Raw genomic sequence first — 23,149 nt, forward strand, 5'->3', positions numbered from 1 at the left:
GAAAGGAATCGCCTGTGCCGGGTCTTCAGAGAAATCCAGACCTCAGCTCCACGCCCCTGAGCAGCCCCACCCTGGCTCAACCCGTTACCCGCCCCGACAGCAAGACCGGGTCACCGCCGTCCCCGCGTCGAAGCGGATAGGATCTGCTCAGCTCACCGCACCCCACTTCTTCCGGACCCGTCCGTCTCCACGGCAACGCGCCAGGTCTCACCACGGCGGCCGCCGAGGGACAATATTACTGCGTCCGTAGCCGCCGACTCTGCATGCACGTCCAACAGCACCTATCCCTTTCCCCGCCGCCAGTATGTGTCTCCCAGGCAACGCGCGGCGCTCGGCTCAGGGCTCCGCCCAGGCACTCACTCCGCGTCAGCGCGCGGCCACCTAGCTGGGCTGGCAACCAGCCTCCAGTTTCCAACTCTTTCTCCAATAGGGAAGCCGCAATGACACAGCCGACTAAGCCCTTGGTCACCTGGGACCTGGGATCCTCCACGATCTATGGGACCGCCCCCCAGGCGACCACCAGTTCTGCCGCAACCTCGAACTACCAGCTGGGCTCGAACTACCAGCGCGATAGACTCGGCCGCCGCCAAGACATCGGCGTAGGGGGTCAGCCGCAGGTCTGCTTCCCGCGGCCGCGGACCGCGCAGCAGCCGGTGCTCTTCAGGTGCGGCCCGCATGCCCAGAGCGTTCGTCAGACCCTCGGACCCGCGAGGGAACCCGAACTCTTTGAGACTGGCGCTTCCCTCAGCCGGACCCCGGCCCTTTTTCCCACCCCCGGACAGTCGATTCCTCGTAGCCCCGGGCCCCAGCTCCTTCCCAGTCTAAATCGTCGGATTCCCTGGAGCCCGAACTCCGTCGCCCCGGAATCCCGGGAGAACCTGGAATCCCCATTTCCAGTCCACATTTTCTCAGAATCGGTCCCGGCCCGTTAGTCCTCCAGGCATGACATCTGGTGGCCGCAGCACCCTAAGGGGTGAGCCCTGACTCTTAGAGCCTGGCGAGGCCCGGGTCCTCCCAAGTTAGAATCCGTCTCATATGCCCCTTCTCAGCCTCTCTGTTCCCCAGTGGTCCTGGAAAAAAAACCCAGTTCCCTCTGCCTGGCCTGGATCCTCACAAACCCTAATTACCCGTGCTCCTTTCCATTCCACAAACCCCCCTCTCTGCATCCTTCAGGCTCCTGTCCATGGAGAACTTGAGGTAGAAAGCAATTTGGTTCAAAATGACCTTTATTACTTGAAAGGGACTATTTCCAGTCGTTGCCACCCTTTTCCCCTTCTAGTATTGGTAAATTTGGTGCACCCACTAAGTGGGTGAAGAGTTTTATGTGTCCTTAAATGTTTTAGGGATTTCTTTTTTCAGCAACAACAACAACAACAACAAATCAGGATTTGGGGGACTTTTGTGTTTGAGCATCTTGATCTCTAAACCAGTCTTTTCCATCACCTCATACCTAGGCTGTGCATAGAGGTCAGAAAAATGTAAATGGGAGACTGGGAAATTGGATTGTTCATACTAGTTCGTAAATCTAAAAACATACACGACACTCCGGTTCCAAATTGGCTGAAAATGAATTGCGATTCTCCTGCCTCAGCCTCCTGAGTAGCTGGGATTACAGACGTGCGCCACCATGCTTGGCTAATTTTTGTATTATTAGTAGAGACGGGGTTTCACCATGTTGGCCAGGCTGGTCTGGAACTCCTGACCTCAGGTGATCTGCCTGCCTCTGCCTCCCAAAGTGCTGGGATTACAGGTGTGAGCCACTGCACCCAGCATCAGTTAGAAAAAAATTCTAGTCCTTCAAAATGTTTTACCCTTCCACAGTTGTCTTTTTTGTCCTAATTACAAAAGTAGCATACACTTATGGATAAATAAGTCCAGGTGCAGTGACTCATGCCTGTAATCCCACCACTTTGAGAGGCTGAGGAGGGTGGATCACCTGAGCTCAGGAGTTCAAGACCAGCCAGGTCAACATGGCGAAACCCTGTGTCTACCAAAAATACAAAAAATTAGCCAGGCATGGTGGCTGGCCTGTGGTCCTAGTTACTTGGGAGGCTGAGGTGTGAGGATTGCTTGAGCCTGGGAGGCAGAGGTTGCACTGAGCCGAGACTGTGCCACTGCACTCCAACCTGGGCAACAGAGTGAGACCCCGTCTCAAAGAAATAAAAATAAAATAAAATAAGAAAAATAAGACAGACTAGCAGCATGATTGGCTAGGGACAATCACTGTTAACATTTTGGTGCATTTTGTTTGGGATCCATTCATATATTTTATATATATATATATATATGATAACATGCTTACACTTAAAAAACAATACATCACAAAATGTTCACTTTCTAGTAACCTGCTTTCTTCTCCCATCTAATACACCACCCGTGTCTATGTTTCATACACAATTACATGTATTTTATTTTAAGACATACCAAAATTTATTCAATATTGTACATCTTGTTTCCACATTTTAGAAAGAAAATATGAACTTTTTTTTTTTTTTTTTTTTTTTTTTTGAGACGGAGTCTCACTTTGTCGCCCATGCTGGAGTACAGTGGTACGATAGTTCACTGCAACCTCCGCCTCGTGGGTTCACGTGATTCTCCTGCATCAGCCTCCCGAGTAGCTGGGATTACAGGCGCTCACCACCACACCCAGCTAATTTTTGTATTTTTAGCAGAGACGGGGTTTCACCATGTTTGCCAAGCTGTTCTGGAACTCTTGACTTCCACGTGATTCGCCTGCTTCAGCCTCCCAAAGTGCTGGAACTACAGGTGTGAGCCAACACATCCGGTCCTGAACAATTATTTTTAAATGGACAAAACCATTTAAAGGTATATGTTCATAAAACTACTTCGTGGTGTAACCAAATTATCAAAAAGTGAAAACTCAGTGCCTGCAAGTGTTTCCACTTTTCACCGTTTTCTCATTTTGACCAGATTGTTGTATTTTCACCTGGAGTACTTGGCTCCATTCTAGCCCACCCCACCCCATCTTTCACCTCTCACCTTTCAGAGCCTCCTAAAACCCTTGGCCACCCCATACCTCCCTCACTTTTCTAAACTCCCCAAACTTTCTTCCAGAATTTCCCTGTTAACCAGCCTGACACCTGTCCAAGCTTTTCATTTTCATTTCTCCCTGCTCTAATTTATACTCCCCCAAACCCCCACCTCCCAGATCCCTTTGAGGCATATGCTCTAGAGCAAGTGCCCCCCAAGCTAAACACCTCTCAGATTCATCCTTCTGAATCCTACTCTACAACTTTACTCCTCTCCTCTAAGACTCCTCTCACCATTTCATCCTTAAGAAGGATCATCAAGATGACTGCTTTTGGCTGGGTGGGCGTAGTGGCACTTGCCTGTAATCCCAGCACTTTGGGAGGCTGAGGTGGGTGTATCTCTTGAGGTCAGGAGTTCAGAACCAGCCTGTCCAACACGGTGAAATCTTGTCCCTACTAAGCATACAAAAATTAGCCAGGCATGGTGGCAAGTACCTGTAGTCCCAGCTACTCAGGAGGCTGAGGCAGGAGAATTGCTTGAACCGGAGGTGGAGGTTGCAGTAAGCCAAGATTGCACCACTGCACGCCAGCCTGGGACACAGAGTGAAACTCCGTCTCAAAAAAAACAAAAAACAAAAAAAGGATGACTGCTTCTGAGGATGGTTCTGAGTTCCTGATTACCCTTCTCTTGTGGACTGCACTGGGCCCTTTTATATCCTCAGAATGGCTTTTCTTCTAGGTATCCATGAAATACCCCTTTAGCGTACCTTTTCCACAACAAGAAACTGTGGTTACTCCCTTGTTCTTCTGAAAATTATGGCAGAGCTGCACTTGTCCTAAGAAACCTGGGGAAGCCTCAGCCACTCCCTCAGGACCCCATCAAATGTGCTCTGGCCCTGGCTCCAGCCATCTGTAACCTGTACCACCTTTCCCTCCCTGCTCCAGCGTAATGAATTCCAGTGAAGCAGCAATGAAAAAAACTTTACCCAAGAGCCATTTATCTCGGGTGATTATTCATGATAACCGCATCGCACAACGAATCTATGAGATGGAGGTAAAGTAGCCACAAGCTTTTGCATTAGAGGGTGTTAGTGGCTTGACCCATATTTATTTCATTCTCCCTGTATCCTGGGGGATCATAGAGGTGATAGAGAGTCATCAAGGTGCCCTAAGGCAGGCCCCATTTTACGGAGGAGGCAATTTGATACTCGGGGTTACTGACTTGCACAAGGTTCCTGGGCTAAGGGAGCCAGAGGAAAAGACTCCGTATCTCTTGGGTCTTTTTTTCTGAAAACATATTATCTATTTAGGGAATCCATGAATGGATTCTTATTTTCTCCTATACAAAGTCTGGGGTCCTAGGCCGCACGCAGTGGCTCATACCTCTAATCCCAGCACTTTGGGAGGCTGAGGCAGGAGGATCACTTGAGGTCAGGAGTTCGAGACCAGCCTGGCCAACATGGTGAAATCCTGTGTCTACTAAAAATACAAAGATTAGCCTGGTGTGGTGGCACCTGCCTGTAACCTCAGCTACATGGGAGGCTGAGGCATGAGAACTGCTTGAACCTGGGTGGTGGAGGTTGCAGTGAGCTGAGATTGTGCCACTGCACTCCAACCTGGGCAACAGAGCAAGACGCCATCTCAAACAAACAAACAAAAACAGAAAACCAAACTCTTGGGTCCTAGAGTTTGAATGGGCCTCAACACCATCTTGTCGATATTTTCCTTTAGGGATCATCCCCATTTTCCAGATGAGAACTGAGGCTCTTCTCCCACTTTTTGCTATGGACAGGTAGAGTTTGACCTGCTTACTTGAAATGCTGAGTGCTGTCACTGCACTATTCCCATAGACCCTGATTGATGCATTCATTAAACCTGTCCTTTGGGCCTGCTTGGGATAGGTACTGTATTGGGCACTAGGAAGAGACAAGTGAACAAGATGGACTCCAGGAACACACTCATTTTTTCAAGTGGAGCAGGATGCCCAGGGTTGAGCTGCTGCCACCACCTTTTCTTTTTTGAGACAGAGTTTCACTCTTCTTGCCCAGGCTGGAATGGAGTGGCACTATCTCAACTCACTGCAACCTCTACCTCCTGGGTGAAGCAATTCTCCTGCCTCACCTTCCCAAGTAGCTGGGATTACAGGCATGCACCACTACGCCTGGCTAATTTTTGTTTTATTAGTAGAGACGGGGTTTCACCATGTTGGCCAGGCTGGTCTCGAACTCCTGACCTCAGGTGATCCACCCACCTCAGACTCCCAAAGTGCTGGGATTACAGGAGTGAGCCACCATGTCCAGCCACTGCCCCCTTCTTGACTCTTTTGAGCTTCCCTCCATGTTCCAGGGGCAAGTCTGGATGGGCCCACAGGATTCTAACATTAAAAACAATTGGAGATCCTTAAGAGATGGTGCCAGATCCTCTTGAAGGTCACAAACACCAAAAGAAGAGTTGGGACCTGCGCATTTCTCCTTCTGCTACACTTCCATGGGTGTGGTGCAGTGGAAATAGATGGGAAAGCCAGCTTTGTGTGACCCTGGGTGAATCACGCTTCCTCCAGACTCTGCTTTCTCATTTGTAACATAGGATCTATTAAGATCCTCTCAGTTGCAGGTAATATAAACTGAACTTGAACTAGTTCAAGCAAAAGAGAGAAGTTGGGTTTACATAATCAAGGATGGACAGGGCAGAGTCACCAATGTTTTTGGGGAAAGCCAGGAGCTGTACTACCACCAGGTATGTCTTCCATTTTCTCTCATCGTCTTTGTATCCTTCTTTTTTTTTTTTTCTTTCCTTTTTTTTTTTTTTTTTTTTTTTTTTTTTTTTTTTTTTTTTTTGAAACATGGTCTCACTCCTTTGCTCAGGCCGGAGGGCAGTGGCATGATCATAGCTCACTGTAGCCTCAACCTTCTGGGTTCAAGCAATCCTCCCACCTCTGCCTCCCAGATTGCTAGGATTACAGGCACGCGCCATCATGCCCGGCTAATGTTTTGTACTTTTAATAGAAATGAGGTTTCACCATATTGCCCAGGCTAGCCTCAAACTCCTGGGCTCAAGTGATCTGCCCATCTCTGCTTCCCAAAGTGCTGGGATTACAGGCATGCTCCACTGTGCCCAGCCCTTTGTGGCTTTCTGAACACTGGTATCATTATCAGACTGGCTGACCCTGGGGAGCAAAGGCACAGGAAACCCTGGCCTGTAGACCACAAGGAGTGCTTCCACTGCTGCTCCGGTTAGACAAATCCCGGAGAAGGAATCCAGCTGGCCCCACTTGGTTCATGGACCCATCCCTGTTCCAATCATTGTGGCCACGTGGTGTGGAGTATTTTGAGAGGCCTAGGATAAGTTGGGGGCCAACTCAGTGAGTAGGGAATGTTGTGCACCTTAGGTGAGAGGAGGAACTCTGAAATACTCTTAACTGGAAGCTCCTGAGTTGGCTTTATGTATACCTGAGGGCTGTGCCAACTTTCAGCTGCTCAGAAGCTTCCTTTTTTTATTATTTTTATTTATTTATATTTTTGAGACAGAGTTTCACTCTTGTTGCTCAGGCTGGAATGCAGTAGCTCCATGTCAGCTCACTGCAACCTCCACCTTCCAGTTTCAAGCGATTCTTCAGCTTCAGTCTCCTAAGTAGTTGGGATTGCAGCCACCACACCTAGCTAATTTTTGTATGTTTAGTAGAGATAGGGTTTCACCATGTTGGCTAGGCTGGTCTCGAACTCCTGACCTCATGATCCACCTGCCTCGGCCTCCCCAAAGTGCTGAGCCACCGCGCCCGGCCCTTTTTTTTTTTTTTTTTTTTTTTTTTTTTTTGAGATGGAGTCACCCAGGCTGGAGTGCAGTGGCACCATCTCAGCTTACTGCAACCTCCACCTCCTGGGTTCAAGCGATTGTCCCGCCTCAGCCTCCCAAGTAGCTGGGACTACAGGCATGTGCCAGCACACCTAATTTTTGTATTTTTAGTAGAGACAGATTTCACCATGTTAGCTAGGCTGGTCTCGAACTCCTGGACTGGTCATCTGTCAGCTCCTCCCAGCCTCCCAGGTAGAGTTCTAGGATTACAGGCATGAGCCACTGCACTTGGTCTCAGAAGCTTCCTTTTAAAGCTATACGGAGACCTTATATGTTTTAGGTACCTGACACCTATTATGCATTATTACCCCCATTTAATAGTTCAAAAACTGAGACTCAAAAGAAATGGAGGAACTTCACTAGGATCACACTGTGAGTCACTGCAGAGTTACAAACCCCAGTCTGACTAACCGTCATGCAGGATATTCTCCCTAAGGACAGACACTGGTTTCTCCATTTTATAGACCCAGTGACTAGCGGAGATGCCAGCTTGTAGGAACTCAGAGGATTTGAAGGCTTCTGTGACAATGTGGCAGTGTTTCTGTCTCTCTAAAAATGTGATCACATTAGGGGAAGAGGCGTCTTTGGCTAGCCACGGATTTCAAGGACAGCTAGGTTCTAGCATCTTAGGCATCCCCTGAGTATGCTCTAAGAACAGTGAATGATGGCTGCTACTGCTTCATCTATGGCTGCGGTCCTCAAGAGGTTTTGCCCCTCAGGGGATATTGGCAATGTCTGGAGACATTTTGATTATTACATTTTTGATATTACAATGATAGTGGTGCTACTATCATTTAATAGGCAGAGGCCAGGGATGCTGCTGAATATCCCACAGTGTATGGGACAGCCTACCACCACACAGAACTGCCTCGCTCAAAAATGTCAGTAATGTCAAGGTTGAGAAACCCTGATTGGTAAGAGTCATGCTCAAGGTAAAATCACTAGTTGAGAGAGGCCAAAAAGCCTGCTGTCATGGAGTGGACTAGAAAATGGTGGTAAGCCAGGCACGGTGGCTCACGCACTTTGGAAGGACGAGGCGGGCGGATCACCTGAGGTTGGGAGTTCGAGACCAGCCTGACCAACATGGAGAAACCCTTCTCTACTAAAAATACAAAATTAGCCGGGTGTGGTGGCACATGCCTGTAATCCCAGCTACTCAGGAGGCTGAGGCAGGAGAATTGTTTGAACCCGGGAGGCAGAGGTTGTGATGAGCCAAAATCGCATCATTGCACTCCAGCCTGGGCAACAAGAGCAAAACTCTCAAAGAAAAGAAAAGAAAATGGTGGTAATAAGGTCAGGCACGGTGGCTCACACCTGTAAGCCCAGCACTTTGGGAGGCCGAGGCAGGTGGCTCACTTGAGGTCAGGAGTTTGAAACTAGCCTGGCCAACATGGTGAAACCCTGTCTCTACTAAAAATACAAAAATTAACCTGGTGTGGTGGCTTGAGCCTGTAATCTCAGATACTTGGAAGGCTGAGGCATGAGAATCACTTGAACCCAGGATGTGGAGGTTGCAGTGAACCAAGACTGTGCCACTGCACTCTCTCTAGCCTGGGCGATAGAGTGAGACCTGTCTCAAAAAAAAGAAAAAGAAAAAAAGAAAATGGTGGTAATGGCACCCAGTTGGTAATGGCTGGATCAGAATCATCTCAGGTACATGACAAAAGTGGGGATTGCTGGCCCCCATCCAAACCCTATTAAACAAGAATCCTTGGGGCTGACGTTTGTGTCAAGTAACTGAAACACTTCTGATGCTCAGCCAGGTTTGGAGAACACGGACTTGAACTATGTCATTTAGTACCCACCCTCCCTCTTTAATTGCTCATGTCAAGTAATCATGTCCACATTGGCCTTTATGAAGAAGTCCTTTGCTTAACCTTGTGCTGGGTCTGCAGATAATGTTAGTGCTTATCAGAAACCCCTGGAGGGCTTGTTAAAAACATACATTCACAGGATCACCACCCACCACATTGTTTCGAAATGCCCGAAACCTCCCCATCCTTCAAAACCTAGCCTCAGTTTGTATGCTAACTTCTCTGCATAGCTTTTCTTTTCTTTTCCGAGGCAGAGTCTCGCTCTGTCACCCAGGCTGGAGCGCAGTGGCACAATCTCGGCTCAATGCAACTTCCGCCTCCTGGGTTCAAGCGATTCTTGTGCCTTAGCCTCCTGAGTAGCTGGGATTGCAGGCATATGCCACCACACCCAGCTAGGTTTTTTTGTATTTTGAGTAGAGATGGGGTTTCACCATGTTGGCCAGGCTGATCTCAAACTCCTGGCCTCAAGTGAGCCACCTGCCTCGGCCCCACAAAGTGCTGGGATTATGGGCATGAGCCACCACGCCCAGCCAAGTGAAACTTGTCTCGATATCCCCCTTCCTTGAACACTGCGCTTCTTTTGGAGGTGGATCATTTTCTCTCTTAGAAATATATGGTCATGTGGGCCGGGCATGGTGGCTCACACCTGTAATCCCAGCACTTTGGGAGGCCAAAGCGGGCAGATCACGAGGTCAGGAGATCGAGACCATCTGGGCTAACACAGTGAAACTCCATCTCTACTAAAAATACAAAAAAATTAGCCGGGCGTGGTGGTGGGCGCATGTAGTCCCAACTACTAGGGGGGCTGAAGCACGAGAATGGCACAAACCTGGGAGGTGGAGGTTACCGCGAGGCAAGATTGCACCACTGCATTCCAGCCTGGGCGACAGTGGGAGACTCCGTCTAAAAAAAGAAAAAGAAATATTTGGGCATGTGTCTTACCTACTGACTACATTGTAGTTACCGTGAAGACCTGTGGCAGTTTTTCTTAGTATCCTCTCCTGTAGCTAGCTTATTGGAGTAAATGAATAAGACATAGGATGTGGCTTCCCAGACCTTACCGTCTTTTGGGGGATATAAGTTATACAACAGAAGAAATCAGTAGAATTCAGTGTGATATAGGGGATGTCACAGACAACATGTGGGAAGCACCAAATGATTAATAGTGACAGGGCAATAGAAGTTATGGAGAGACAAGATGTAACCCTCCTAAACCGCCCCCACCCCCGCCATCTTTTTTCTGACCAGTCTTCAGATAGGGATTTTTTTTTTTTTTTTTTTTTTTTAAAGACAGAGTCTTGCTCTGTCGCCGGGCTGGAATGCAGTGGCGCAATCTCGGCTCACTGCAACCTCCGCCTCCCGGGTTCAAGCGATTCTCCTGCCTGCAACCTCCACCTCCCGGGTTAAAGCGATTCTCCTGCCCCAGCCTCCCCGAGTACCAGGGACTACGGGCGCGCACCACCACGCCCAGCTAATTTTTGTGTTTTTAGTAGAGAGGGGGTTTAACCATGTCGGTCAGGATGGTCTCGATCTTTTGACCTCTGCCTTCCTTGGCCTCTCATAGTGCTGGGATTACAGGCGTGAGCCACGACGACTGGCCAAATAGAGATTTTTTTGTTTTGTTTTGTTTTTGTTTTTGAGACAGAGTCTCGAGTCTCGCTCTGTCGCCCAGGCTGGAGTGCAGTGGCGCGATCTCGGCTCACTGCAAGCTCCGCCTCTTGGGTTCACTCCATTCTCTTGCCTCAGCTTCCCGAGTAGCTGGGACTACAGGCGCCCGCCATCGCGCCTGGCTAATTTTTTGTATTTTTTAGTAGAGACGGGGTTTCACCGTGTTAACCAGGATGGTCTCGATCTCCTGACCTCGTGATCCGCCCGCCTCGGCCTCCCAAAGTGCTGGGATTACAAGGGTGAGCCACCGCGCCCTGCCTAGAGATGTTTTTAAGGTCAAAATCAGGCTCCTAGGCTGCAGACTGTCAGAAGGTATCCTAGAAGTTACCTAGCTTTTTTTTTTTTTTTTTTTTGACAGGGAGCCTCACTCTGTTGTCCAGGCTATAGTGCTATGGTGCGGTCTCAGCTTACTGCAGCCTCCACCACCTGGGTTCAAGCAAATCTCCTGCCTCAGCCGCCTGAGTAGCTGGGATTACAGGTATGGGCCACCATGCCTGGATAATTGTTGTATTTTCAGTAGAGACAGGGTTTCACGATGTTGGCCAGGCTGCTCTCAAACTCCTGACTTCAAGTGATCCACCCTCCTTGGCCTCCCAGAGTGTTGGGATTACAGGCGTGAGCCACTGCTCCCCACCTTGGAGTTATCTAGCTTAATACCCACTTTTTACAACTAGAGAAATAGGCTCCCTGTGAGTCAAAGTATATGGAATGTACGTAGGGTCCAGCTGACACTCTTCCCACTCCCACATCAGCAGCACAGATGCCTGCCCCTCTGTGAAGTGACCCTAACCTCACCTCTGTTTTTTGTAAGGTGAACGCTTTAGAGAAGACCAAGAAAAAGATGAACCACTACTATGAACACCTGAAAAAAAAGTTCATGACAGAGCAGCTCAGAAAGCTGGGGCGATAGAGAGATGAATCCATGAACAACCAGTACTTAACCTTTGGGGTACCATGACCAGTTTAAACTCCAGTCTCCCAAGAAAGACCAACCACCCTACTTCTGGCAAAGGGATCTGCCCCAGAGTCATGATGACACCAGTGTGACCAGAGGAGAACTAGTAACTACAACCTACACAACTATAGAACAATAAACAGAAACCAGTAGACAGCGGAGCATAACAAATCCTCAGCAATCCTCATATTCCTTGCCCATGCATGCCCTCTATTCTGGTGAAGGAGGTCCTGATAGTCTCATAGATGCTCAACTCGAAAAGGTGGGATCAAGCTAGCTTCCATGCTTAAGGCAAAGATTGACCTCTTGTTGCCCACATGTCTGAGGTGACATGGCAGGCCAAGTGTGCTGGGACAGTGGTACCTTAGATGGGAAGGCCTCAGTAATGCCACTGCCTGGCATCCCAGTGGTAAGGAGGTCGGGGGGAGGCGTCAGAAGGACCTGTCTTAAGTGCTATTTCTACCACCAGTCAGCCTTGTGACTTTGTCACCTCCTTGAACCTCCGTTTCCTTATCTGAAAGAATGCAGTAGTAGTAAGGGAACCTACCTCCAAGGTCTAGCATGAGGATGTAAAGCGCTAAGCCCAGGGCTCATCATTTCCAGTGGTTCTCACCATGATGGCTCCAGTAGCCTTCCAGTAGTCCCCACTCCCTGTTCTGCCTGCTCTCCAGACTACACCCGGATAGTCCCCACACTGTAGCTTTATTTGTGAAGATCCTTCATCTGAAATGCCCCTTTAGCTCTCTCTTCATCCTTCAAGGCTTATCTGTATGTCATTTCCTACAAGGCATTTTCTTTTTCTTTTTTTTTTTTTTTTTGAGATGGAGTCTCACTCTATCGCCTAGGCTGGAGTGCAATGGCACAATCTCGGCTCACTGCAACCTCCACCTTCCAGGTTCAAGTGACTTTTGTGCCTCAGCTTCCTGAGTAGCTGGGATTAAAGGCATGTGCCTCCACACCTGGCTAACTTTTGTATTTTTGGTAGACAAGCGGTTTCGCCATGTTGGTCAGGCTGCTCTCGAACTCCTGACCTCAGGTGATCCTCCCTTCTTGACCTTCCAAAGTGCTGGGATTACAGGCATGAGCCACCGTGCATGGCCACCAAAGTAATTTAATTCCTGGAGACCCTTAGCAGGAACACTTTCCAGCCCAGTCCTTTGTTAAGTCAGGAAGTGTTACTCTGCCTATTAGAATTCTGGGCCTGGTCCAGCTGCTGACTTTGAAAGTCTGCAGACCTATGAGGGCCGAGGGGACAGAGCCAGGGGCAGGCCTTGGACTGGGACCTCCTGCCTCCCTCAGTAACCTCTCTCTGCGTTTCAGCTCTCCCACTTGCTCTTCAGGAATGGTGGGGCTGGTGAGTGGTTTCTGCACTTCCTTCCATTTCTCAGATCTGAGATGTGGCACTGAGCTTTGCACACATAATGCTTCACGAAGGTCTGCTGAGTGGAAGGGAACAAATCCTGCTCTGAGCAAAGCAAGAAAGTCCAGGCTTATCCAAAATGATCACTCAGGGAGAGTTTAACTTGACTAATGTGTTTATCACTTTCCAAAGTGATTCCCAGTGGTATTCCTTATCCAGTGGTCTCATCCAGGAGCATTTTCAAATCTTCTGTCACCAAGCCACTGTCATTCAAGTTGGGTCTCCCAGCTAATGGAAGTACCCCTATACAGGAGCTTTGCGTGATAGTCTAAGTTTGGCCAGGCGCAGTGGTTCATGCCTATAATCCAAGCACTTTGGGAGGTCTAGGTGGGAGGATCACTTGAGGCCAGGAGTTTGGGACCAGCCTGGGCAACATAGTGAGACCCTGTCTGTACAAAAAAAAAAAAAAAAAAAAAAACGAAAAATAAGCCTGGTGTGGTGGCACATGCCTGTACTCCCAGCTACTCGGGAAGCTGAAGTGGGAGGATTACTTGAGCCCAGGAGGTCAAAGCTGCAGTAAGCCAAGATCGCACCACTGCACTTCAACCTGGATGAGAGAGTGGAGACCCTATGTCAAAAAACAAACAAAAACTCCCTGTAGCTAAAAAACATTCACCTTCCACATCATCCAACACGTTTATTTATTAATAGCTCCTTATATGTACCAGGCACTCTTGTAGCTGCTGGAAATTAGTGAACAAAACTGACTGAAATCCTCTGCTTTCATGAAGGCGCGATCCTCAGCTCACTGCAACCTCCGCCTCCTGGGTTCAAGCGATTCTCCTGCCTCAGCCTCCCAAGTAGCTGGGATTACAGGTACCCACTATCATGCCTATCTATCTATCTATCTATCTATCTATCTACACACACACACATATATATATAGGCTTGTTCTGAGAACCCAGTTAGCTTGACAAGAACCTAGCCCAAGGCCTAGCATATAAATAAATATATATTTATTTATTTTTGTATTTGTGTAGAGACAGGGTTTCGCCATGTTGGCCAGGCTGGTCTTGAACTCCTGACCTCAGGTGATCTGCCCACCTCAGCCTCCCAAAGTACTGGGATTACAGGTGTGAACCACTGCACCCAGCCAAAGCTTATATTTGAATAGTCTTGGGGTGGTGGAGAGGGGAGTAGGAAGAACAGAAATCAGATGAAACAGGAATCAGCTGTTGGAGTCTGGTGCCTCTGGCTCTGGCTGAAGGCAGGATGCCTCCTTTGGGCTTTACGGGGAGAATCTGGTTTGCACAGTATTTTCTCTGTGCAATCCTTTGACCTCTGGAAATGCTGTTCACAAGCCTGGAAGGCTGTCTGTGTCCCTCCCTGCTTCAGTGAGGTTTCCTTTATCTGATGTGCACGATCTTTGCAGTCAAATGGCTCTGATTTGGAATCTCGGCTCTGCCTTGCAGAAGAATGTCATTTTGCCCCTTGGAGCTTCACCTTCCTCATCTGGAAACTGGGAATAATTGTAGTACCTACCTTATAGGCTTGTTCTGAGAACCCAGTTAGCTTGACAAGAACCTAGCCCAAGGCCTAGCATCTTGTGGGTGAATGGGAAGGGGGTTTTATTGAGAATGGTAATTGTTGTGTTGTACCTGGAGTTGACACATACACTTCAAGAGGCCGCCTGGTGCTGGGGAGTGAGCCTTGGAATAAGAATCTAGAGGTGGGAGTTCAGCCTCTATGATTCCTCAATTTGCTCTGAGACCCTGAGCAACATACATTCCCTTTCCGAGCATTGATCTGCTCGCTCTCTTCCCTCATATTCAGTTAATCCCCTAGGAGGAGGAAATTGGGTTGAGATAGATCCATATCCTCCAGGTGGCCTTGGAGCATCCCAAGCCAGCACGTGCCTGTTGGGAACCTGGTTGGGAGCAATGGTTGGTCACTGGGGTTCCAACCAAGTCCTCCACAGTTACTTCTGGGGGGCTGAGTGCACTCACTACACAAGAATGAAATGATCACCAGGAAGAATTCTTCCTCAGCTTTGTCATATTAGAAGGCTGGGGGGGCTTGATTCCCTGGAACCTGCCTTTTCAACCTGATTTCCCATACTTCTTCCCCTGAGCCAGATCCCATGAATTCTCTCTCTTCTCCAAACAGGCCCCTTGATTTTCCACGTTCTTCCTCTCTTCCTCCCTCCCTCCCTTCCTTTCTTCCTTTTGTTCTTCCTTTCTTCCATTTTTCTTCCCTCCTTTCTTTCCCCCCACACCTCCCTCCTCCTCTCCCCTTCGCACTTCCACCCCCTTCCCTCCCTTCCCCTCCTCTTCCTCTCATTGCCCAGGCTGGAGTACAGTGGCATGATCATAGCTCACCACAGTCTTGAACTCTTGGCCTCAAGTGATCCTCCCACCTCAGTCTCTTGAGTAACTAGGACTATAGGCATGTGCCACCATGCCCCGATAATTTTTTTTACTTCTTGTAGAGACAGGGGTCTCACTGTGTTGCCCAGGCTGGTCTTGAACTCCTGGCCTCAAGTGATCCTCCTGCCTGGGCCTCCCAAAGTGCTGGGAATACAGGTGTGAGCTACAATGCCTGGCCCACCTCAGAACTTTTGATTCTACTGTTCACCCTGAAAGGAATATAGATTTCCCCTCATTTCTACCTGAGGAAATTCAGCTCAGACCCTTCAGTGCCTGCCATGACATGAACTCTGCCTTCCAAGACTAGACTCTGTCCATCTCCCATCAGACTAGGAGTTTCCACCAGGCAGGGGCTGGACACGTCAGAAAACAGAGGCCTGGATGGATAACCCTTTCTGTGTAAAAATTGCATTATGCAGAACCAGCCATATTCTCTGGAGCTCTCAGGTAATTTCCATGGTGGTCCCCCCAACCCCTCATTGCTTTAGAGATTCTGCATACTTCACTAAGGGATCATTGACTCCTCTGAAAGGTTTTCAGATAAAACCTGTCACTATCACTCTAAGCAGAGGTCGCTAATTGATAGTACTCCTGGGACCAATAGTGGGACATTGATTTGATCAAACACTATGCTTCTCATGGTATTGAATTTAAGCACTTTGGGTGTGGTATGGAAGCTGCAGTTAGCTGCCGCTCCACCACTGCCATCTCCTTAAACCCAAGTACACTGAATCTCCCTGGCCCCTGAAGAGATGCGAGTTTGTGATCACTGCAACGTGTTAGAACAGCAATTCCTTTAAAATAACTAACAAGTTTAAAAACTTTAAAATCATAACACATGCACTATAGATAAAATTCCATTTAAAGGGTATTCAATAAAGGAAAATTCCCCTCCTGCACTCCAGGGCCACAGCAATAACCATTTCTGTGTATCCTTCCAGAAATGTTCTAAGAGCATAGACTCTTAAGATGCCCTTCATGGGCTTCATAAAATACGTGCAAAACTTTATTTATTTATTTATTTTTGAGACAGAGTTTCGCTCTTGTCACTTAAAAAAAATTAGCCAAGTGTGGTGGCACATGCTTGTAGTCTCAGCTACTTGGGAGGCTGAGGTGGCAACCGTGACTGCACCACTGCACTCCAGTCTAGGTAACAGAGTGAGATCCTATCTCAAAAAAAAAACAAAACAAAACAAAAAAAAAAAAAACAGAAACAGAAAAAAAGAAGCCACCAGCCTGGCATTGCCCAGCTCAGTCAACAAAACATCCTTTTTTTTTTTTTTTCCTTCGGGAAAAGTCATTACAAATGTTTGGCCAAGGGCAAGTCTATCATGTCTCCCAGAAATGGGCCTGCCTTAGTATCCCTTCTATGCCCAGGAACTAGCTAGAAAAAGCTTGAAGGAAATCTGGTCTCAGCATAAACATGATGATGGATTTCACAGTGGAACAGCTGGGAGCCCATAGTCAATTTTGCTTTCTGTAATTAGAGGTCTGTGGGGTGCATTCCTATGCACAAATGGCACTGTGATTCCCATTTTACAGAGTAGGCAGAATTTCAGAAAAATTCCAGGGTCTGCCTGAAGTCAAAGTCAAGTGGTGGAAGAGTCAGGATGAGAATCCACACCTCTCAATATTCATCCCGACCTCCTTCCTAGGTGATATTGGGCCACAATTCAGAGGTGGAGGTTAATGGATTCTTAGGACTTTTTTTCCCCTGTTTTTATTTATTTATTGAGGCACCACTGCACTGTGTCCTTGGCAACAGAGTGAGACCCTGTTGCCCAGGATGCAGTGCAGTGGTGCCATCACAGCTTACTGCAGCTTCAACCTCCTTGGGTTCAAGTGATCTTCCCACCTCAGCCTCCCAAATAGCTGGGACTACAGGTGTGCACCACCATGCTGGGCTTTTTTTTTTTTTGTAGAGAAGGAGTCTCCCTATGTTGCCCAGGTGAATGGGGCCAGCCTCTACACCTGTGGGTATTTCTCGTCAGGTGGAATGAGAGACTGAGAAAAGAAATAAGACACAGAGACAAAGTATAGAGAAAGAACAGTGGGCCCAGGGGACCGGCGCTCAGCATATGGAGGACCCGCACTAGCACAGGTCTCCGAGTTCCCTCAGTATTTATTGATTACTATTTTCACTATCTTGGCAAAGGGAATGAGGCAGGAGAACAGGGTGATAGTGGGGAGAAGGTCAGCAGGAAAACGTGAGCAAAGGAATCTGTGTCACAAATAAGTTCAAGGGAAGGTACTATGCCTGGATGTGCACCTAAGCCAGATTTATGCTTCTCTCCACCCAAACATCTCAGTATAACAAAGAGTAACAGAGCAGCATTGCCACCAGCATATCTTGCCTCCAGCCACAGGGCGGTTTTCTCCTATCTCAGAATAGAATGAATGTACGATCGGGTTTCACACCATTCCGTTACCAGGGACATGCAGGAGATGGAGGCCTTCATCTTATACTAATCCTCCTCAGCACAGACCCTTTACGGGTGTCGGACTGGGGGACGGTCAGGTCTTTCCCTTCCCACGAGGCCATATCTCAGGCTGTCTCAGTGGAGGGAAACCCTGGACAATACCCAGGCTTTCTTGGGCAGAGGTCCCTGCTGCTTTCTGCAGTGCATTGTGCCCCTGGTTAATGGAGAATGGAGAATGGCGATGACTTTTACCAAGCATATGGCCTGTAAACATATTGTTAACCAGGCACATCCTTCACAGCCCTAGATCCCTTAAACCTTGATTCCATACAGCATATGTTTCTATGAGCACAGGGTTGGGGCTAAAGTTACAGATTAACAGCATCTCAAGGCAAAACAACGTTCTTAGTACAGATCAAAGTGGAGTTTCTTATGTCTTCCTTTACTACATAGACACAGGAACAGTCTGATCTCTCTTTCTTTTCCCTACACCCAGGCTGGTCTCAAATTCCTAGGCTCAAGGGATCCTCCCACCTCAGCCACCCAAAGTGCTGGGATTACAGAAATGAGCCACTGCGCTTGGCCTCTAAGGGAATTTGGATTTAACATTCCAGGATAGGAAAGCAGGGCTGCATGCTTCAAGATCAAGAGTTACCTGCCCCTGGGATTTGTAATGACATCACCATTTCAACAGAGGTCATTCTGAGAAATCCTCAGGGCCAACAGCATGTCCCTGTTTATCTGACAGGGTATTATAAACTTCACAGAAACTTCTCAAACCAAATTTAATTGACTTTGGAAAGAAAGTGATTCCTCACTTTTGGAGTGGAAAAGTTAAAGATTCATGAAATCAAGTAGAGGCCTAGAATCCCTGTTCCAAGCCAGGCTGTTAGGCTGTGGGGCATTTCATTCTCCCCTACTATAGGACTGCATTCAAGCCTCCACAGACCACCTTTCTGGGTTGTCCGAGTAAAAGGCCACTCTACTCTGAGTCCAAAAGAACAGAGTGAACTGTTTAGGAAAAGGCCATGGACCCTCTCAAGAGCCCTCAACCTTAACCTCTCCCACTTAGGATATGAAATCCTGGTCACACCATGTCCAATTCTGAATATTTAAAAAGAGATTTAGGCTGGGCGTGGTGGCTCATGCCTGTAATCCCAGCACTTTGGGAGGCTGAGGTGGGCGGATCACGAGGTCAGGAGATCAAGACCATCCTGGCTAACACGGTGAAACCCTGTCTCTACCAAAAATACAAAAAAATTAGCTGGGCATGGTGGCGGGCACCTGTAGTCCCAGCTACTCAGGAGGCTGAGGCAGGAGAATGGTGTGAACCCAGGAGGCAGAGCTTGCAGTGAGCCGAGATTGCACCACTGCACTCCAGCCCGGGGGAAAGATGGAGACTCCATCTCAAAAAAAAAAAAAAAAAAAAAGAAGAGAGAGATTTAAAAAGGAGCAAAGAGCAATGGCTGGGCCCAGTGGCTCGGGCCTGTAATCCCAGCACATTCGGAGGGCGAGGCAAAAGGATCACTTGAGCCCAGGAGTTCAAGACAAGCCTGGCCAACATAGCAAAACCCCATCTCTATTTTGTATAAAAATCTTTAAAAAAAGTAATTAAAACTTTGAAAAGGAGGAATGAAAATTATGTTTTCTCAACTGTGAAAAAAATGCTCAGGGGGAAGGAAATGTATCACAGTACTAAGATGTTGACTAGGTTAGGAGGATGGGGACATTGTGGCTGGACTATATTTGTTTTCCCTTTTCTAAACATCAGCATGTAAAATAAATTTCTGACCAGGTGTGGTGGGTCACGCCTATAATCCCAGCACTTTCGGAGGCCAAGGCAGGCAGATCACTTGAGCCCAGGAATTTGAGACCAGCCTGGGCAACACGGTGAGACCCTATCTCTACAAAAATTATGTAAAAAGATATAAAAAATAATAATTAGCTGAGCAGGGTGGCCAGTGCCTTTAAGTTCCAGCTACTCAGTACGCCAAGGTGGAAGGGTCACTTGAGCCTGGGAGGTTGAGGCTGCAGCTGGCAGTGATCATACTACATCATTCTAGCCAGGACAAGACAGTGAGACCATCTCTAAATAAACAAATAAATTTCAGCCGGGCATGGTGACTCGTGCCTATAATCCTAGCACTTTGGGAGGCAGAGGTGGGCGGATCACCCGATGTCAGGAGTTCAAGACCAGCCTGGTGAACATGGTGAAACCCCGTCTCTACTAAAAATACAAAATTAGCCAGGCATGGTGGCATGTGCCTGTAATCCCAGCCACACAGGAGGCTGAGGCAGGAGAATCGCTTGAACCCAGAGGGCAGAGGTTGCTGTAAGCCGAGATTACGCCATTGCACTCCAGCCTGGGCAAAAAAGAGAGAAACTCCGTCTCAAAAAATAAATGAATAAATAAATTTCTTGGGGTTCCGGTTCTAACTAAGATAGAGTCAGCATAGTCTGTCTCTCCCACTGGCTGAAACTGAAAGCCCTGGACAGGCTGCATGAAGCAGCCATCTGAGGACTCTGAAAAAGAAATATTAACAAGGCTGGTGCAGTTGCTCATGTCTGTAATCCCAGCACGTCGGGAGGCTGAAGCAGGAGGATCACTTGAGGCCAGAGGTTTGAGACCAGCCTGAGGAACAAAGTGAGACTCGGCCTCTAGAAAAAATAATTTTTTTTTTGGCCAGGCACAGAGGCTCACACCTGTAATCCCAGCACTTTGGGAGGCCGAGATGGGCGGATCAGGAGGTCAGGAGATTGAGACCATCCTGGCCAACACGGTGAAACTCAGTCTCTACTAAAAATACAAACATTAGCTGGGCTTGGAGGAACGTGCCTGTAATCCCAGCTACTCGGGAGGCTGAACCAGGAGAATCGCTTGAACCAGGGAGTCGGAGGTTGCAGTGAGCCAAGATCGCGCCACTCCAGCCTGGCGACAGAGTGAGACTCCGTCTCAAGAAAAAAAAAAAGAAAAAATAATGGTTTTTTTGGTAGCAGCATTATCAGTAGTAGCCAGAAAAGCACTTAAAAACTCTGACACAGCAGAATCCTTTTATCTGACCAAAGGATCTGCGTTCTGAAAAGTGGAAGAGGAAAATCTTGATTGCCTTTTTCTCTCTTCATCCTGTCACTTGGCCCAAGGGTACACCTCGCCATGGAAGCGACTTAACAGAGCAGGGAAACTAAAGGCCCCAATTTCTAGCTAGAGGACCAGGCAAATGTCTATCAAGAATACTTCTCTTTTTGTGTACAAAAATTAGTCCTATCTAAACACTAGGCCTTAAATTCGACTTTTAAAAAAAATACTTCAGAATTTTGAAGGCGTTGGTGTATTTTACTGCTATATATACAAGTCGATCAGAAGTGATACCTGTGCAGACTCTGTCCTGAAAAGAATCAGTTCCATGACTTTACTTTTGTAGTAGACTTGAAAACTGCTGACACGTCCTATAGGGCAACACAGGCTCAGTTTCGAAAACCCGACTCCCCTGCTGTCTAATACCTGCATCTGAGAGCAACACGGTGAGCGGGACATCTTTGGTTTCGATTTTTACAGAAGGCTCCAGTAGGGACTGCATTTTAATAGGCACTGGTGTAAGGGGGACTTTGGTCAATCTTATCAGCTCTGAGGGCGGAGCTCCCTGAAACTGGATCCGGGCCCCAGGGGGGACCGTGTGGAGAGTCAAAGGGATCCTGAGGTCTTGCTGGTGCGGCCCAAAGGCACCGGACGTTGGGGCCAAGATGACCCCCGCACTGCCACGAAACCGGCCATTGGACGCGAGCTCCGCGCCAAGCCTGCAGTCCTCGAGGAGTCTCTCAGGTTCCTCCATTTTGATCACACCTTCTCGGATGGCCGCCGGGCTTTTGCCTTCCCCACCTTGCATCCTCCTCCTCCAGCTTGCCCTTCTCGTTCCCTCGGAATAGTCGACGGCCGGCCCGAGGCCTTCCAACTTGACCGCAATGGAGGCTCTAGGACCGGTGTCGACGGCCCCCCGAGGCCCCACCGACCGGTCCAGGCAAGGCCCTAGCTCCTGCTTCTTGGCCTTGACGTGCAGCGCCCGGGGCTGCACCGGGCAACTTGGGCCTGCAGGGGGCGCCCTCGGACGCGGCCGGCGGGCGGCAGGGGCCGCAGGACAGGCCTGAACTGCAGCTGGGAGAGAAAGCGGCGCCCTTGTCTAGAGCGTGGGGCCGTGGTAGCAGCAACACCTTCTCCGGCTTCACCTCCAGCAGCCGCTGGGCAGCACAGGGCACCAAAGCCTCCCTACACTAGGAGGCCACAGTAGCAATGGCGGCCGCGCATGGCGTGGGCAGTGACAGAGGGGTCTCCACAGCCACTGCCCAAAAGGAAGTGCCCTCAACCGGCAGCAGGAATGGAGCCGGACTCAAGGGGAGCGGCTGAGGCAGCGGCTCCTGCCTAGTTCTCTCCATGGGGGTTGGGGGATGCCCCGGCCTGGATTGTTAGCTCCGCCGTTTGTTGGCGACCTTCCCCCTCCCTGTTTCGGTTAAGACCCTTGCAAGGCCTTTGCTACCCAGAACCCTATGCGGTTCAAAACACAGCTCTGTCTCAGCCTCACCCAATCACAAGCGACCAATACTCCTGTCCAGCCAATCACAGGTGGGTTTTGTGGCTCTTCCCAGCCGATACTCTCGCCTTGCGCTGAGTCCTCAAATCACCCGGTGATGGCTGGAGCCTCAGGGCGAGTTGCCCATTTTCGCTAAGACTCTCCCTCTCTTGCAGAGTTCTCTCCCAGCATTGTCTTTAGTCATCTTTCCCCTGCCTGGAGCTGCGACAATGGCGTTGCCCAGGAAACGTTGTGCTTCCAGTCCGCTGACCTCCAGGGAATAAAGTCTTTGATGTTAAGACACGCGATGGCCTTGTGCACTGGCTTTGTGCGGCCTAAGTAATCTGTCGGCCCTGAGTATCACCAGGACTTTTGAATCTTTGCCAAGGGAGAATGGGGGAGATTTTGCAATTTACCAATAACCCATTAGCTAATCTTGCTGGGAAAAGCCTTCGACTTTGTGCAGTTCTTGCTCTAGTTAAGCTTTCAATTAATCACCAGGTCCTGTGGCCCTACTTCCAAAATATTATACATCCCAAATTCATCCACTCCTTTGGGTCTTTACTGCCATTACTCTGGTCCAGGCTCCCACCATCCTTCACCTGGATACTGCCAAAGCCCTGTAAATAATCTCCCTGTTTGTCAGCCTTGCCTCACTACACTCCAGCTATCTTTTGAAAATACAAATCTAAGGTTGTCACACTTTTCCTAAAGCTTTCCATGGCTGCCCACTGATATGTGATATGTGTGTAAAATCCTTGACAAAGCCTTAAAATCCCCAAATGACTTGGGATCTAACCTACTACTACTACTACTACTATTACTACTACTATTACTATTACTAGGTTGGTGCAAACATAATTGTGGTTTTTGCCATTAAACAGTTACCACTCTAGCCCTGAGTCTTTGGGTTTCAGCCACATTGGCCCCCTCATCATTCTCTTTCTACTGAAGGGTCTTTAAACATGCTGAGTGTGCTACTCTTTATGTCTCCTTAATTCCTCCTACCCAGTTTTCAGTGCAGCTCAACTGGGACTTCTTCAGAGAAGCTTTTACTGACTCTGAAAATCAGATCTAATCTTGGTCTACTTATACCTCTATC

The 23,149-nt window shown here is 48.5% G+C and overlaps 1 protein-coding gene and 1 pseudogene across 1 annotated transcript; one reads left to right on the top strand and one right to left on the bottom strand.

The window, feature by feature from the left end:
* The first annotated feature begins 248 nt into the window (after nt 1–248).
* On the top strand, nt 249–11,450 carry C5H5orf52 (chromosome 5 C5orf52 homolog). The gene is made up of 3 exons (XM_003900441.5): nt 249–664; nt 3,936–4,044; nt 11,136–11,450. The coding sequence occupies exons 1-3, from the start codon at nt 264–266 to the stop codon at nt 11,232–11,234; spliced, it is 609 nt and encodes a 202-aa protein (XP_003900490.3). The 5' UTR covers nt 249–263; the 3' UTR covers nt 11,235–11,450.
* Nucleotides 11,451–20,798: 9,348 nt separating this feature from the next.
* On the bottom strand, nt 20,799–22,268 carry LOC101017491 (annotated as a pseudogene).
* Between the last annotated feature and the right edge of the window lie 881 nt (nt 22,269–23,149).

This window comes from Papio anubis, chromosome 5 (assembly GCF_008728515.1).
Source record: "Papio anubis isolate 15944 chromosome 5, Panubis1.0, whole genome shotgun sequence".
Classification (NCBI taxonomy): Eukaryota; Metazoa; Chordata; class Mammalia; order Primates; family Cercopithecidae; genus Papio; species Papio anubis.

Coding starts and splice junctions, on each gene's coding strand:
- C5H5orf52 (XM_003900441.5), top strand. CDS start 264: ATGCACGTCCAACAGCACCTATCCCTTTCCCCGCCGCCAGTATGTGTC. Junction 665..3,935: donor CAGCAGCCGGTGCTCTTCAG/GTGCGGCCCGCA, acceptor TCCCTGCTCCAG/CGTAATGAATTCCAGTGAAG. Junction 4,045..11,135: donor AACGAATCTATGAGATGGAG/GTAAAGTAGCCA, acceptor GTTTTTTGTAAG/GTGAACGCTTTAGAGAAGAC.